General features: G+C 35.8%; 1 protein-coding gene across 1 annotated transcript in view; it reads right to left on the reverse strand.

Moving 5' to 3' along the window:
• Positions 1-16,428, reverse strand: part of CYP71 (cyclophilin71) — a 234,559-nt gene that overhangs the window by 155,008 nt on the left and 63,123 nt on the right. The window contains exon 3 of the mRNA XM_089799754.1: positions 4,992-5,080. Coding sequence (XP_089655880.1) covers positions 4,992-5,080 — 89 coding nt within the window. The remainder of the gene's footprint in view (positions 1-4,991; positions 5,081-16,428) is intronic.

The raw sequence follows: 16,428 nt of genomic DNA on the forward strand, positions 1-16,428 counted from the left end.
TCTGCCGCCAGCCGATTCACACCGATTCACGTGGCCGATTTTTTGGCGATTTTTGGAGTGAATCGCCGATACTGGCGATTTAGGCGATTCAACCGATGAAATCGCCGATCACGATTTTCGACACCAAAAAAATCGAGGTGCATGAATCTGATCGCTGAATCGGCGATTCACGCGATTTCAACACGATTCTCGGAACTATGATCCCAACACAGCTCTGAGATGAACATACAATGCAATTATTGTGATAAGTATGGTCACATGAAGAAAGATTGTAGGCACCATTTTGCTTCTAAATAGAAGAAGCATGGAGGGTCTCAACAAAAGGCCAATGCAACAAAGCACACTAAGGAAACTGAGCAGAAGTGTGCTTTCTATGTCATTATGGCCAAGCGCTCATCAAATCCTCTACTTCGTACATTGACTCGGGTGCTTCTTGACACTTTACTCATCGTCGAGATTGGTTTACTAATTACAAACCATTCACTAATTTAATTATTTTTGGAGGAAAAGAATATGTTGTTGTCAAAAATGACAACGTGCAGATTCAATCTGGAGGGAGAAATTTAATTTTCCTCAATGCCTACTGCATTCCAAGAATGGAATTCAACCTCCTCTTTCTCAATCAGATTATGAGATACTCTCCTTGATTGGATGTGGTTTTCAATCCACACAAATGCAGTATTGTTGATCGGAAGTCTCATACTACAATTGGAATGGGTATTGAGGATCATGTTCTTTATTGACTTATTGACACTGGTAATCCTCACAAGCATACCATGGAAGCCAAAAGCTCTTCCATAAGCAATCATTGGCATTAGCGATATGGGCATCTGAACATACACTATCTCAAGTGGTTCAAAAGGATCTAGTTGTTGGCTTACATGAGACTCATCCCCAAAAACATGGAGTGTGCAAAGCTTGTCAAGTTGGAAAAAGCATCCAACTCCATTTCCAAATGCCAATTCTTGGCAAGCTTCCACAGTATTACAATCCGTTCATGTTGATGTATGTGGACCAACGAACACTCCTTCAATTATTGGGACTGCGTATAATTTGTTATTTGTTGATGATTTTAGTTGTAAAATGTGGGCATGTTTCCTTAAAACAAAAATCAGAGCTGTTTACTATACTTCGAAAAAATTAAGAAAATAGTAGAAAAAGAATCAGGTCAACAAATAATAACTCGTAGGACAAACAATGGGGGGAGTACTATTCTTTTGATTTCTCCAACTTTATTACTCATCACAATGTCAAGCATCGCCTTACTACACCTTACACGCTCAAAGAAATAGAGTGGTTAAGCGGAGAAAACCGCACAACCACTGGGATGGCTTGGTCTATGTTGCAACATAGAAATGTTCCAAAGAAGATTTCGGCAAAAGCAATCTACATTGATGTTTGTCTTCTAAACATGTCTCCTATATAGATTGTTAATAAGAAGCCTCTTGAAGAAGTCTAATTAGGAAGGAAGCCTAAAATAACTTAATTACAATGTTTTTGCTCGTTCACTTGTGTTTGAATTCCAAACGCCAAGCGCACCAAACTAGACTCCAAGAGATGAGATTTTATGTTCACAAGACATAGCAAAACCACAAAGCATATCGACCAACTGATTTGGACACTAGTCATCTCATTGTAACTTAAAACATTGTCTTTGATGAAGAACAAGGGTCTTCTACCTCTCCTCTCATGTTTTGAGTCCTAAGACTTCACCTTTGCAAGCTACAGGTTTAAGCGTTAGTCTTCCATCAAGTCTACCTGATTGGATGGATTTCGATGACTATAACTCTGAAATTTTGGAGTCTCCCACACATGTTATTATACCACCCAACTTTCCACAAGAACCTATTGATCTATCCTGATAAAACTATTTCGACCTTGTTTCAACCATTCCAAGACCAATTGTTCTCCCTAAATGGTATCTTGGTCCTTTTACTTTCTACCCAAAATGGTGGGCCAAGACCATAGGTGATCTTCATGATGATGAATTTATTGAGGGTACATCATCTTGAAACAAGGTCAAACGAGAGATTAAAATAAACTTTTCTCTTATGGCCCACAATGTTATGAGCCTAAATCCTCTTTAGAGGATAAAGGTATGCCTTAGTGAAAACAAGTTACGAAAACAAAACACTATAGTCTTCTGAAGTACCACACTTGGGTCCTATTTGATCTTTCATCTGGGAAGAAGCCCATTGGCTGCAAATTGATGTATCAAGTTAAGTACAAAGTTGATGAGACTCTTGTTTAATACAAGGCTCGACTAGTTGCTAGAGGGATCTCACAAAAAGGAGGCATTGATTATGAAGAGAATTTTTCTAACACAGCCAAAATGAGCACCATTTGGCTTGTCGTCGCCATTTAAGCCCGATTTGAATGAAAAATCCATTAATTGGACATCAAGAGTACAATCCTCAATGGTGACTCGCAAGAAAGTCTATATGATGCAACCTCTCAGTTTCAAGAATGCTAGTACAGAACACTAACCATCCAAACTAGTAAAAGCACTTTATGGCTTAAAACGGGCTCCTCGAGCTTGGTACTTAAAGATTGATAAGTCCCCTACACCAATGCTTTCAAAGGAGTCCTTCTAACTCCAATCTATATGGCAAAACTATTGTTGGTGACATACTTCTACTTGTCATCTATGTTTATGACCTGATTATTATTAGTAATTCAGCACTTTTGATTAAGCAGATCAAATCGATTTTGTCCCAATCTTTTGACATGATAGATTTGTGACTTTTGCATTACTGTTTAGGTGTTGAGTCTTGGCAAAGAAATGATAGTATTTTTATTTTTCAGTCTAAGTATGCCAAGAGTCTGATAAGATTTTGGATGCAAGAATGCAAAGTTGCATCCACGTCTATGGAGAAAGAGCAAAAATTTTCAGCTAAATCCGATTCATCTCTTGTGGATGAATTCATGTTTAGGAAACTAGTGGGCAGTCTCATCTATCTCACTGCCACTAGACTTGACCTTAGTTTTGTCATGAGTTACATCTCTCACTTCATGGCAACTACTAGAGCTAAACACTGGGTTGCAACAAAGCATGTGCTGCGATATTTCAAAAGCACTTTTGATTTTGGGATTCTTTATGGCAGAAGTAATAATCCTAGACTTATTGGTTTCACAAAATTCGATTGGGCAGCATTTGTTAATGACAGAAAGTCTGCATCTAGGTATGTATTTAGTCTGAGCAAAGGTGTAGTCACATGGACTAGCAAGAAACAATAGGCGACACCTCTTTCCTCGACTGAAGCTGAATATCTAGGAACTATTAAAGCAACTTGTCAGGCAGTTTGGCTTCTAATATGCACTTGCCTCAAGCAGGTCCTTCACTTTTCTCTTGTCCAACCAAGTGGTGCTCAAACTAACCAAAAATCTCATCTTCCATGAATGAGTCAAGCATGTTGAGCTAATCTATCATTATATCCACAAGCTTGTAGAAGACAAATCAGAACAGTTGCAGTATGTTCCAACAGAGAATCAGACTGCAAACATTCTCCCCAAGTCTTTGGGTCTAGACAAGTTTGTAAAGTTTAGGGAGCAACTTGTTGTAGTTGACAGATTGGCCATTAAGGGAGGGTCTCAGAATAATATCTACATATTTATTTAATTAATAGCCAATAATGTAATATTAAGTCTAGTTATATAGTTTCTAAATTAGCCTTCATCTATCACTTGTTTCTTTACGAAACATTGTCAGTGTAACTGTCTTTATATGTACATTTCATTCTTCAAATTAAATTGAGCAGTTACCATTGTGCAATGGAGGAAAAATGATAGCATGGATATGAGATGTACTGTTGGCGGCAAAGACACAAAGAACAAATGGTAAAAATGTGGTTCTACATTTAAGAATTGTTCTTTCAATCATTTGCACCACATAAAAGGATTTATTGCTGCTCAATATATGCTTCCTAAACTAGGTAGGAAGAGGAACCCAATTTTGATAGAGAAATTTTTGTTGAGCTTGTAACCACATCATCTGTTAGTATAAGATTTGGCTATGGGATAGCCAGACAAGATCTAGAGGCCTGATCGAAAGCACAATGACAATAGTGAATCACTACGACAAGAATGAATTGTATTTTCATCAAGAATGCAACTGAATAGAATTTGATTGAATAAGTTGAAGTAATATTACAAAGGAGACCACTTGGCTAAACAGGCTAAGGTGATATAGGAAGGTACAAGATTATGACAAGTGTCTTAATCTCACAACATAATACATAAAGTGATGACTTATTGCTCACACGAGATGAAAATTTGAAAGTGTCACGTGTTCACTAAAGATGGATAGCCCTCCAAGGTGGAGAGGTTATTGTGCAATACATCCCCTAAAGGTGAATCACCCTGCAAAGGTTGAAAGGTGAAAAAGTGATATATCCCCCAAAGGCCTGCTTAAGGTGGAAAAGTCATAACACAACTGAAAGTGGGAATGTTCCTATGTGGTCCCTAAGTAAACTTAAGTAATGTGTGTTTAGAGCCTAGAAGAAATAACATCCTAGCTACAACACAAACACACCAACATTTAGTGCTGGAAATTAGTCCTCTTCACTGAATGCAATATGTTATAATGGAAGGTTGCAACCTCCTCACAAGGAGTTTTTCTAGCCTCATATTTTTAAGAGACACCCACAAAAGTGATTGCTGCAAATGAAGAAAGGATCCCTGTGGAAGCATCTTTGCAGCTGGTGATTCAGTTCTCATCTTGAATTGTGACAATAAAGTGCTTTACCTATGGGATTCTCCAAATTATATCATTTTGAATTGATTTGATGCTTATGTCACTTTATTCCTGAGGCATTTTTAGATGGTGAAGTTTAAACAACCATAATCCATTCATTAAGTAAACAAAACTAAATAACAATAAAGATGACATGTGCATCTATAGTTTCAAAACTCACAATCCTATAATGTTAAAGATGACATGCAATAGCTACTGCAGTAATTATAACAGATTTTAGATGTTAACCAAAACTTACAGCTAAGCCTTCAATAGGACCAAGATGAGATCGAAAATGCTTCACAAATTCTATGCCTGATGGCTTCTTTTTCCAAAATTTTAGATGACCTGCAATAGAGAAAGAATAACATTTTTACTTTCTAAACACACAACTAAGAGATGCATGAATCAACCTTTCTTATTGAGACAAGACACTGTGAAACGATCTGAGAAATTTAATAACATTACCATCAACTGAAAAACGAAAGCGTTTGTCTAAATTGCAGTACCTCAAACAGAATAAATTTTAATTTTTAAACATTAATGTAAGAATGTATATAACTGTGTAATGATCCCTTTTTGAAGTAGAATTTAATAACAACATAGAATATGAAAATAAATAAATAAATAGAAAAATAATAATATAATTTAATATAATATAATTACAAGTTAATTTAGATAATGAAATGTCAACAGATACATAATGAAGAGTTGTGACTCCCTCAACATAAGATATAAAAGGGAGGAGTATTCAAATAAAAGGGGATTTCAATGAAGAAAGAAAGAGGAGAGCATAACTATTGAAGAAGAATTAATGGAAAAATAAAGGAATGTGAAGATAATAAGTGACTCTTTCAAATGCCAGCATTAATAAAGTGATGTAACTCTTTCAAAGGGTTGTAATTATAAAGTGTTATGACTTTTTGAAAGGGTTGTGATTAAGATAGGTTTTGACTCTTCCAAAGAGGGACAATTATGACAGATTGTGAACATTGCCAAGGGGCAAGACATGATGAAGAGGCGTAACTCTCACCCACATTAGAATATATAAATGGGAAAAGATTCCATTTGAGAAGGACATCCAAGGGAGATCAATATTGGGGAATAATATATTATACTCAAAGACGGGAATGAGAAGTGGTCACTCAATCCTTATGAAAGGTGTATTAAGTTTGTAGTTGCAATCAAATTGATTTGATCATGAGATACATTATTGATGGTAAATCATCATTAGATAAATATTCTTATATATATATATATATATATGGTTATTTATATATCATAATATATATTATACATACGGTTATTTATATTAATATATTAACTAATGATGATTAACTATAGAGACATGTATCTTCATGAGACATGTCTCCTCCTCTCATATTTATGAGTCTTCAAATCTGCATTTGGAAGACATCAATTCGATGGCAATGTTATTACATTTACAGAAGCGATCCCAGTTACTCAACATGGTATCAAAGCCAGGCTGCAGATTTAGAGAAGTTGAGATATCTGTTCTACAGAAATTGATCTCAAAAGGTTTCCCAAATGAGAATGAGTTAACGTGGAACAAAGCCAATCAGAAATTTCTCCTAATTGCTACTGATAGTCAGCAAAAGAGTGTTGATGCCCTCTCGATGTTCTAACAACATGCTATAATCTGATGATATAATCTGTTGTTGAAGATCAATATTGAATCAAACAATTTTTATGTAGCAAACTATTGATATATGTTACTATCTTAACTGTGGAAGAGTTCTTCATTACCATGCAACTACTTTAGAAGACAAGACAGTGTGGTTGACTACCCAAATTACATCAGCATCTGAATGAGGATGAAAATAAATGATGACGACAGCGGATTCATAATTCACAGTGATTTAACTAAGATAATGGTAACTAACTTAAACTGTATAATGGTGACTTATTTTAATCAGAGTGACAACATTCAGGAGTTTGAATAATGAAGGATTGGCAGAAACAAATGATTATCAATGTAAAATACAGCGAAGTCCAGATGTAATCCAGCATTTGTGAAACTTAACGGTGACCTGACTATCACAGTCATCAACAATAAGTGGAAATACAGTGATTGTGATGAAAGTCAAATAAGAAGATTAGATGGGACATCAGTAGACCATGTGGATGTAAGAAATAACACAGTAAAGGAAGTCCACATAGACGTAAGGAAGAAAAGTGACCTCCCAATAACATGAAGGATGAAATGATACCAAGTCTCCAAACAAACCCACTTTCGAACATAGTATTTTGTTATGTCACGTAGGCAAGGGGGCCTACCACCCAAAATCCACATAACCCTAAAACAAAATTGGGAAAGGATGAATCCATACGTCCTACGAAATAATGTTTGGAGGATATATATTATCACATAACCTTTATCAACCACTTGATATGAATCCCACCAAGGGGTGATCAATTTATTCACATCTGGCCTGTACGAATTCAAGGGGCCACCTACATATCATAAGGTGGGAGTAATAGGAACTTCCCTCAAACTTGGAACAGGAGGCCATTAGTACCCCGATGTCATCGCATGTGTTTAGATAGTAGAATGGAGTATCTTGGAATACAAATTTATTGAGACATTTGATAGCTCAAGTTACATGATAAGATAACCCAATAAGAGTAAAAGGCATCGGTTAGATTCCACCCCTCAAAGATGGCATGTCAGCAATTATGTTTGTTGATAGATTTGTAAATAGTGATGAAGATACAAAAAAATCCTGATGTGCATGTTGGCCAATAACAATACCTTGCAGATTCAATTATTTTAAGTGCCAAGATATATCAAAGGTCTATATTAGCATTTCAAGTACTAAGAAATATTAAAGGACTATTGGGTTTCAAGCACTCGTCCCAGTAAGGATACTATCATGTCAGATGCAGCCACATGTAACCTTTATCATGCTACACATTGGATCCTTGGTTACTCGTTCATACTGAATGGGCATTTTCAAGGTAAATCAATGATAGATCCGTGGATGTTTTTGTGCATGAAATATGATTCTTGTACTAACAATTAGGAGGAATCGTATAATATCTCGTAATATGATTGTATCCGGAAGTAAAGGCAGACAAACTCCTTTGTCATCAGGACTTCCCAACAGTGTTCTTGAAGGATCATAACAGTACAAGCGTAGTGAATCTCTTGAGCATAATATTGAGTACTGAAAATTGTATGAATTGATATGATTCTATACTGAAAGTAAGTTCTCTGACAACTACCTACTTTGCAATAGTCCTACACTCAAAGAGGAGAATATTAGGAGGTTTGGCTAGGAATGATCGTGCATTCTCTATAGAATATTAATGGTTGCTGTCAAACTTAGATATGCACGGATTCAGGACTGTGACTGTAGGATAATATCACATTGCAATTCACGGTCCCACATGAGTGTCTTTCTACAGTTTATCAGATGAAGGTAACATTAATCAGAGGATTAAGGGAAGAATGTTATCACAGAACATTAAAATTTACATTAGAGACGCACAGGATATTAGAGACATGTTTGGAATAAGCAACCATTCATCTGCAATGAAACACCATCATTAACCATCAAGCATTCAAACTTATTGCAGAATGGTGATCCTTCAGTGCTAGTTATCAGATGTCTTACACAGACAACATATCCTTACATTCGCAGTCTCCCTATTTTCACTCATGCAAGTACCAATGCTTCACCTTTGCCTAACAGAGAACTCTATTGGGGTCTCAGATTCAATACACCCTTAACAAATGACAGTGTCTTCTTCAGGAAGCTCATGTATCTTAGACTACCTCGACAATCTACTTCACTGTTGTTCCTCCCGACACTCCCAATATCTAATCCAAACACAGCTTTCAAACATAGCTTATAGAATAGTGCATGTTTGTGCATCGGCTTCTCCTCCTTAATTCTTATGAATCAACCTGTGAAGGATATCTGTAAGTTTGTTGTGAACGGATCAGTATCCAGTCCACATTCACGGAAGATATTCGCCTTTCCAGAGACAGTAACAATAAATTGCAAACATTATGAACGATTGAAAGGGGCTATATGTACAAATGCTATGCCTACATAAGATATCTTACAACTAATATTCAACATCTATGGAAATCATCATGTATATAGAAATGGCACCTCAAATCGATAGGAGGGTCTCTTATAAGAATACTTAGGGACACATCAGTAAACTTTGAAATCAATGGACATAACTCAGATTAGATGAGATAGAAGATCACATCAAATGGAGTGGGTAGATCATTGGTACTCCAAGAAAACTATCGTGACCTTATTAAGAACAGATAAGGAACTAACAGGAGCTAACTAGAATATACACCTACCATAATAGAATATTGTGAAAATTGCTTGGGAACTTTATGTGTCTGTTACAGGAGTTAATGCTCTGAAATGCAATCTGATTCAGAGTCAGTATTAGTGGATCCTAATCTCAAACATCAACTACATATGAAGAATTAATTTAGAGATGATTTAATTGTGCTTCATAAAAATAACTAAGACATTTGTCATACTTGAATATGATGCAAAATTGTTCGACAATATAAGATTGGGAACTTCACATTGTGGGGGGCAATATAAACCAATGTCCCATTCCCATTGTTTGACAAATGATTATATGGAGGCATTTTCTAACTTGATGGATATGGACCTTCATTAAAGCAACTTGTATCAAGGATGCACAAATAAGTATTCATTAGCTTTGAGTATTACATTTATCTACTTACTATATTCTCTCTTAATTTTATTCGTACTATAACAGTTATTTGCCTTGATCTTTTCCTTTATGTGTAGGGATGATCTTGCAAGAAAAGAAGGTTGGTACTTTACACATGCTACCAAATATTGTGAAGACTCAATCTTATGGTAGTAACTTGAAAGAATTTATGATCTAGAACTTATTAGTCATCTGATGATATGGCTAGTTAAAGTGAGGCTCAAGAAACGAATATCTTTGATGATTGAGATTATGAGTATCCTTTCATATCAAGAGGGAGTTCAATTCTTCATCAAAGACAACCTTATACAAGGAGCTTAGAAGATTGATACTCAGACGAAGTCTAACATTCATGTGTATGAATACATGATTGTGAAGGGCCTACTCATGTGTACATCACGAAGAAGTAATAACTTGTCAACTGAAGGTTGAAAGATTAATATCAGATTCCGAGGAAGTCCAACAGGCATCTTTGGGTGAAGAGAGTCTCAAAGGGAGTAACTAAAGGACCTGACTTCCCAAGATCATTGTTCAAAGGGAGAATTTTTGAGGTACAATCCTTTGTGAATGATATCTTCTCTATGAGGGAGAAGTTCTAGGTGAAATTCATTGTAATGTATTCTTCTTTGTGAGAAAGAATTGAGGTGAAAGCCCTTGTACCACCCTCTAACTTGGTTCAAGGTGGTTACTATTTGGCATATGATATGTAATGAAAGGTGACGATCTTTCATTGACATATATAAACAGAATGTAACCATTGTAAGGTGACAACCTTATAAATGGTAGACATGTTATCATGACAGACTTCATTAAGTTGTTGTCCCAGAGTACCAGAAGTCATGATAACGAACGTATCATGATCAAACTTCATTAAGTTGTTGTCCCGGAGTGCGGAGATCATGATAGAGACCATGACATTGTGATTTCTTGTTATCTGATAGACTATATTAAATTTGTTGTCCCGGAGTGTCGGAAATCAAATAACTCATATCCTTCTAGGATATAACATATTCTTTTGGTAGGCATCAAGGAATTGATGCTAGTGCACATACCAAAAGAATATACGTATGATGAATATCATATGATTAATATTTCTTGTTGAATCATACTTCGGATTATATTGAAACATGACATCTAAGTTAATGGATGAGACATGTCTCCTCTCATATTTATGAGTATTCAAATCTGCATTTGGAAGACATCAATTCAATGACAATTTTATTACATTTGCAGAAGTGATCCCAGTTACACAACAAGGTGGCGACCCTTCCACCAATAAAGTGGGATTCATTCCAAGCATTGAAGGGGTTCCAAGCATTGAAGGGGTTAATCAGTACTAAATCAGCAATTGGTACTCATTAAAGGGCAGATCAGAGAATAAGGCATGAGAAAATCATCCAATAATTATGACATTCAGCAGTCTCTTGTATCAGCAAACATAATCATCAGGAAATATCTAAATAAAGAATGCACAAAAGGAATAAATTTGATTCATCTGTGAAACTAGGAGACATGTCTCCACTCCTCCAAGGCGCATCCCAAAGATGAAGACACATCTCCGAGATTTTTCATGTGTCCGGAAACTTCAAAAATGGGCAGAGATTTCATCTCAAAATCTCCCGCTGTACCCTAGTCCTTAACATCATTAAAAAGATAAAAGATTAACATCATTTTCGTTTTGGATTTGCTGCTTGAAGCCCAGACATTGCGGCTCAAAGCCCAGGTGACATCATTCAAAGCCCAAGTTGACTGAATCACATGCATGATTACTGCAACCAAGGTTGGGGATTGAAAGTTGTTTTAAATTTATTTCCCTGCAGTCATGGGATCCGATAAAATCTATTGTTTGTTCAAATAAAATTTATAAAATTTTATGTGATGGTTGTTGTGTTTGTGCTTTATCGATTTTATCATATGATCAAGGTTTGTTTTTAATTTTTTCCCCCAGCTTCGCATGTTTGTTTGGGGTTTTGATCACCACCACATTTTGCAGACATGCCTACCAGCGCAGCTACACTGGCAAAAATGAACGCAAAATGTGGAAGCATTCCTACTGCCATGTGAATGCTTCCACATTTTGCATACATTTGTGGAAGCATTCACATGGCAGTGAATCCAGAAAATGAATGAACCTTCTATTAAAAATTTTAATTAAAATTTATTATTTTCACTTTGCTATTGCGCTAATAGACTCGTAGGTAGAACCAATTAGTAGACATGTAAGTTTTTAAATTTTTATTCAACAAATTGAAATTCAATTTAATATTTTTATGCAAACTAAAATTGCAAGTGCTGAATTGAACTGATATTTAGTATTGTTATGTGGAATGCAAGATGGAGGGAGAACAAATTTAAGTAGACTTGCTAATATTTTTTATTTGAATGTCAGGTGGGCCAAGATACTCATTGTGGAAGTATTGTGATCATGCCTAGGGCTAAAGATGCAGGTAGATCAAAAACAATCAAATGTAAACTTTCTCCAAAAGGAATGGCAAGGTACTTCCACGAGGGTGAGGGCTCATTTCCTTCACATACCTGGAAAATGTGTTGACCCTTGTGAAAACAAGGTAGGATGTCTTCATGCCATGAGGGGTCAAGAAAGGGCTGAAGTGAAAGTATACAATGTTAGTTCCTCTCATGCTTCAATGGCAGGGTAAACTAAATGCACCTTCTAATAGAGGTGTAGCAACACAACTTTCTCGGAAGTGACCACATATTGGCAACTCAAACCCCATTGAAATACTTTTAATATGCAAGGTCAAAAAGTAGTCAATGCAGACTTTTATGCAAAGCGAATACCATTTAATGTTGCTCATTCACCTTTATTTGGATATATGGTCCAAGCTATCATAATGGACAAGCAGAGTATCAGCCACCTGAGCTTGAGAAGTTCTGCACTACTCGAACTGGCTAAGAAAAATTTCAATTAGAGCAAGAAATAGCACCATTGAAAAGATTCTGGGCTACAGAGGTTGCAGTATGGTGATGGATGGGTCGAGAGATAGTTTGTCCCCTACACAATGTCATAGTAACTTGTAGCAAAGAGACTTATTTTCTAGAGGCAATTGACTGTTCAGGTCAAGAAAAGAAAGCTGATTTTCTTCATGACCAGCTATGTGACAGCATTGAGGAGGTGGGAGCATTTTCTGTGGTGCAAAAGAAATTAGACGCTACCCCTATTTGTAAAGAAGCTGGTTTAATGGTGCAAAAACTATATAAGGATATTTTTTGGACACCGTGTTGTGTCCATTTACTAAAAAATTAACCAAAAGATATTGGCAAATTCCAATGGATTTCAGATCTCATAGAAAAGGGCAGAAAAATACAGTCTTATCTAAAACCATCACCACACACAAGAAATTTATTGAAAATTTGTCGAAGGCTGTCTATACACATTTGCATCTTATTTTATTCTTCTTGACCACCTTTGTGAATTCAAAGGAGCTTTGTATTGCATCAGAGTTGGTGATGCATGGGCAGCTTGGAGAAAATCTACATCAGATATTGCGGTTGAGGTAAGAAGTTTAATTCTTGATGCTCGTTTTTGGATTGATGTTAGATTTGTTGTGGAGCTTACTAGGCCCATATGTGAGATGATCAAATTTGCAGACTCGGACAGGACATGTTTGGGGGAGATTTATGAGGAAATAGACTCCATATTTGATGCTAGAGATCCTTCTTTATATCTTTTGATAGAAGAAAAGCTACATGGAAGATAGAATACATTGAATAGACCCCTTCATCATGTTGCATACACCTTGAATCTTGAAGAGCATAATACAAAGAGACCTCCACGTGAGGATAGAGGTAATGAATGGATCTTAGGCTGCAGTAAAAAGGATTTATGGTCGCGGTCAGGAGGCTTCAGTTATGAGGAGTCAATGGAATATGTTTTTTGGCTTGGTGATTTTGGTTCAGTGGAAACTTTATATGATATCCAAGCAAATAAAGACCCTATAGAATGGTGGTGGAACTATGTAGGTGAAACTCTTGAGTTGCAATCATTCACAATAAGATTGCTCTCACAAGTAGCTAGCTCTTCAGCTTGTGAGAGGAAATGGAGTACTTATGGTTTTATTCATTCATTAATGAGAAACCAATGTGTCAAAGAAAGCAAAAAACCTAGAGTACATTCATAGCTCACTTCATCTTCTCTCTTGTGTTGATTGTATATATGGCATTGGTTCTTCGGCAAAATGAGATCAAATTGCATTTGATGGAGTGGCTGCAACCATTGTGGATGAGGCAGTTGAACCAGATGGCATTAATAAATTACCCCCAATTCTACTACCATTTGAAGAACCTGAGTTTGAGAGTGTGTTAATAGATATTTACCAACAGTAGAATAAAATATTGAGATATGGCGGTAATCCATGGGGCCTTATGTTTGAATCATTCCTCAATTGTGTTGGCTAAAACTCCATCAAATATTGTAGTCTCGTGATGCTGCCTCTTTGAAAAGATGCAACAGAAATGAAATCAAATTAGAGGGAAAGGGTTCGAAGGATCCAAATCTACTCCTAGAGGAAATGATATCAATGGATAGTGCTCCAATGGAAAAACTCCCAATAACCAAGCTTTGTTTTGCAGAGATCAACTACAACTCTGCAAGATCTAATGTAATCTTCTAGGGGTTATGCAAAAAAAATTCATATCACAATGAATGCCATCATAATGAACAACACACATTTAATGATAGAAATTAAGAGTCCATAAAAATGGGGGTCCAGGCTAACTTTACATGTCAGCTTGCAATCAGCAACCTACAAAAAGTATGAGCCATTCAAATTCATCAAACACCATTTCATTTTATACTAAAATGAAAGCACTTTTTCTAGCAATTGAGAAATTAGAAAGACACAATGATATGAGGTGAAACAAACATCAATTATAATGTCCCCTTTTCTAGCACATTCATTCATGATGTGTCGGTAGCCCTATCCCATGGGATAACCTGGACTCTACAGCATCGGAGTGAGATTTGGTCTAGGCAATTCCATCTTCAGGCCAATCAAAGTTGATTCAAAATGGTGTTCGGATACTTACTATTTATTAGTAAGTCAGTCAGGTTCAATATTTGTGGCATTTTAGTATTGGACTTAGAGTGTCTCGATGAGACCTTTCCAACAATCTATCACACATGGTTTTCCAAGTCTGACTGGTTATGTATTTTAATGCCTAAAGATTAAATGGTTTATTAATAAAGTGACTATTAAATTAAAGAATATAATAACATGTCACTTTATTATTAAAAGGCCATTTTATTTTCTTTAGTGGGAATTGATATTTTAAAAGAGAAAATAAAGAGACAGAATAAAGAATATAGAGACAGGCGGAAGGGAAAACAAAGAGCCACAAGGTTGTCCTTAAAAAGAACATTGAGAGACTCAATTTGATCATGTTTGGCTTATGATTTGATTCCTATTCTCTTGGAGAATTCGGAAGTTCAGCAGGTTTCAGCCATGTCTCTGATTATCCAATCTTGCTATAAGTTTTGTAACTATGATTGAATCTTTATTATTTCTAACTGAAGATTTAATTTCAGTATCATTGTCTGAAAACCATATTTTTGTCAGGTATTTTATATTTTCCTCTCCATTGTGTTGCATGAGTTTGAAACATTTGCATGCAAATTAACTGTTGATTTTTTTGGGGAAAATTTGGGTATAATATCCTATAGGGATATTACACCAATCCACATATCTTCAATGAAAACTGATTTTATTTCCCCAAGCCTTACAACAATACCATCCCCTTCTACTCTACTTCTACTCTAAGGAGTAAGAGCTAACTATCAACCAATCTATCTAGGAATCAATCTAATCTAATCTGATGAACTACAAATGACAAGGCAAGGCCTTTGTATAGAATTTAAAAATACAATGTGTGACCCTGAATAAAACAGAATGAAGGGCCTTGATTTTGCCACCTTTGTTAAGTTTAAGAGGATCACTGCAATGTAATGGCACTGCCTAAATTTTGGTATGTGTTTTCCAAAGGCAGCTCTCTCTCATACTTATATTAAGGATAAGTCATGAAGAGACATGTCCCTTCAAGAGACATGTCTATTTGTTAATTTGACAATTGCTATAATAATGAATTATAGTCATCTACATACATACATACATACATACATACATACATATATATATATATATAGTGCTCTCATAACCTATATCTCACATATATTATATCTCATAATTAAATATATTGTATGGTGTATCCGATTGAAGCTACTAAACGTCAACACTCCCTCTTAGCTAGTGCAATGTCCCCTTTTTGATAGGCACCAGCTACTTATTTTAGCCTTTATTTTCCCCGGAGGCTAAAAAAGAAGAAATAAGGGGGAAAAGATATATTAAATTAATTACTTATAAGGTTACTAAACAATGAAATATTAAAAAGTAACTTTATATTTAATTGATTTAATATTAAAGTGACTAACATAATAAAATATCAAAAAGTCACTTAAAAGAATAAAGTGTTGGATTCCTCTAGAAGCTTCTTGGAGTTTCTTGTGAAATCTTTATAAGGAGCCTTTGGGGGGCATTTTACACATCTTGAGTTGCATATTCATCTATTGTGCTGAGAGCCTTAGTGCTTGCATACTTGCCTGTGGGTTTGAAGACTCTAAGGTGCCAATTTCGGTTGTGAGATATCAACCCTAGTTGGGAGTGGAGGAATTGGTATTCAGCCAATTCATTTGTGATTAATTGGGAGATAATATTCAGTGATTTTTGTTCAGCCTGTGCATCTAATTTTTTACATCAATTGGCAAGGAGAAAGGTTTCAATTTTCGCAGCAGATCCAAAAAAGCAAAGCGAAAAAGCAGAGCCAAAAAAGCAGTCTGAAAAAGCAGATCCAAAAAAGTAGTCCGAAAAAGCAAAGCAAAAAAGCAGTCCAAAAAAGAAAAGCGAAAAAGAAGAGCCGAAAAAGCAGTCTGAAAAAGCATATCCGAA

The sequence above is a fragment of the Cupressus sempervirens genome, chromosome 9 (genome assembly GCF_028749045.1).
Source record: "Cupressus sempervirens isolate cs-2001-9-10 chromosome 9, ASM2874904v1, whole genome shotgun sequence".
Taxonomy (NCBI): domain Eukaryota; kingdom Viridiplantae; phylum Streptophyta; class Pinopsida; order Cupressales; family Cupressaceae; genus Cupressus; species Cupressus sempervirens.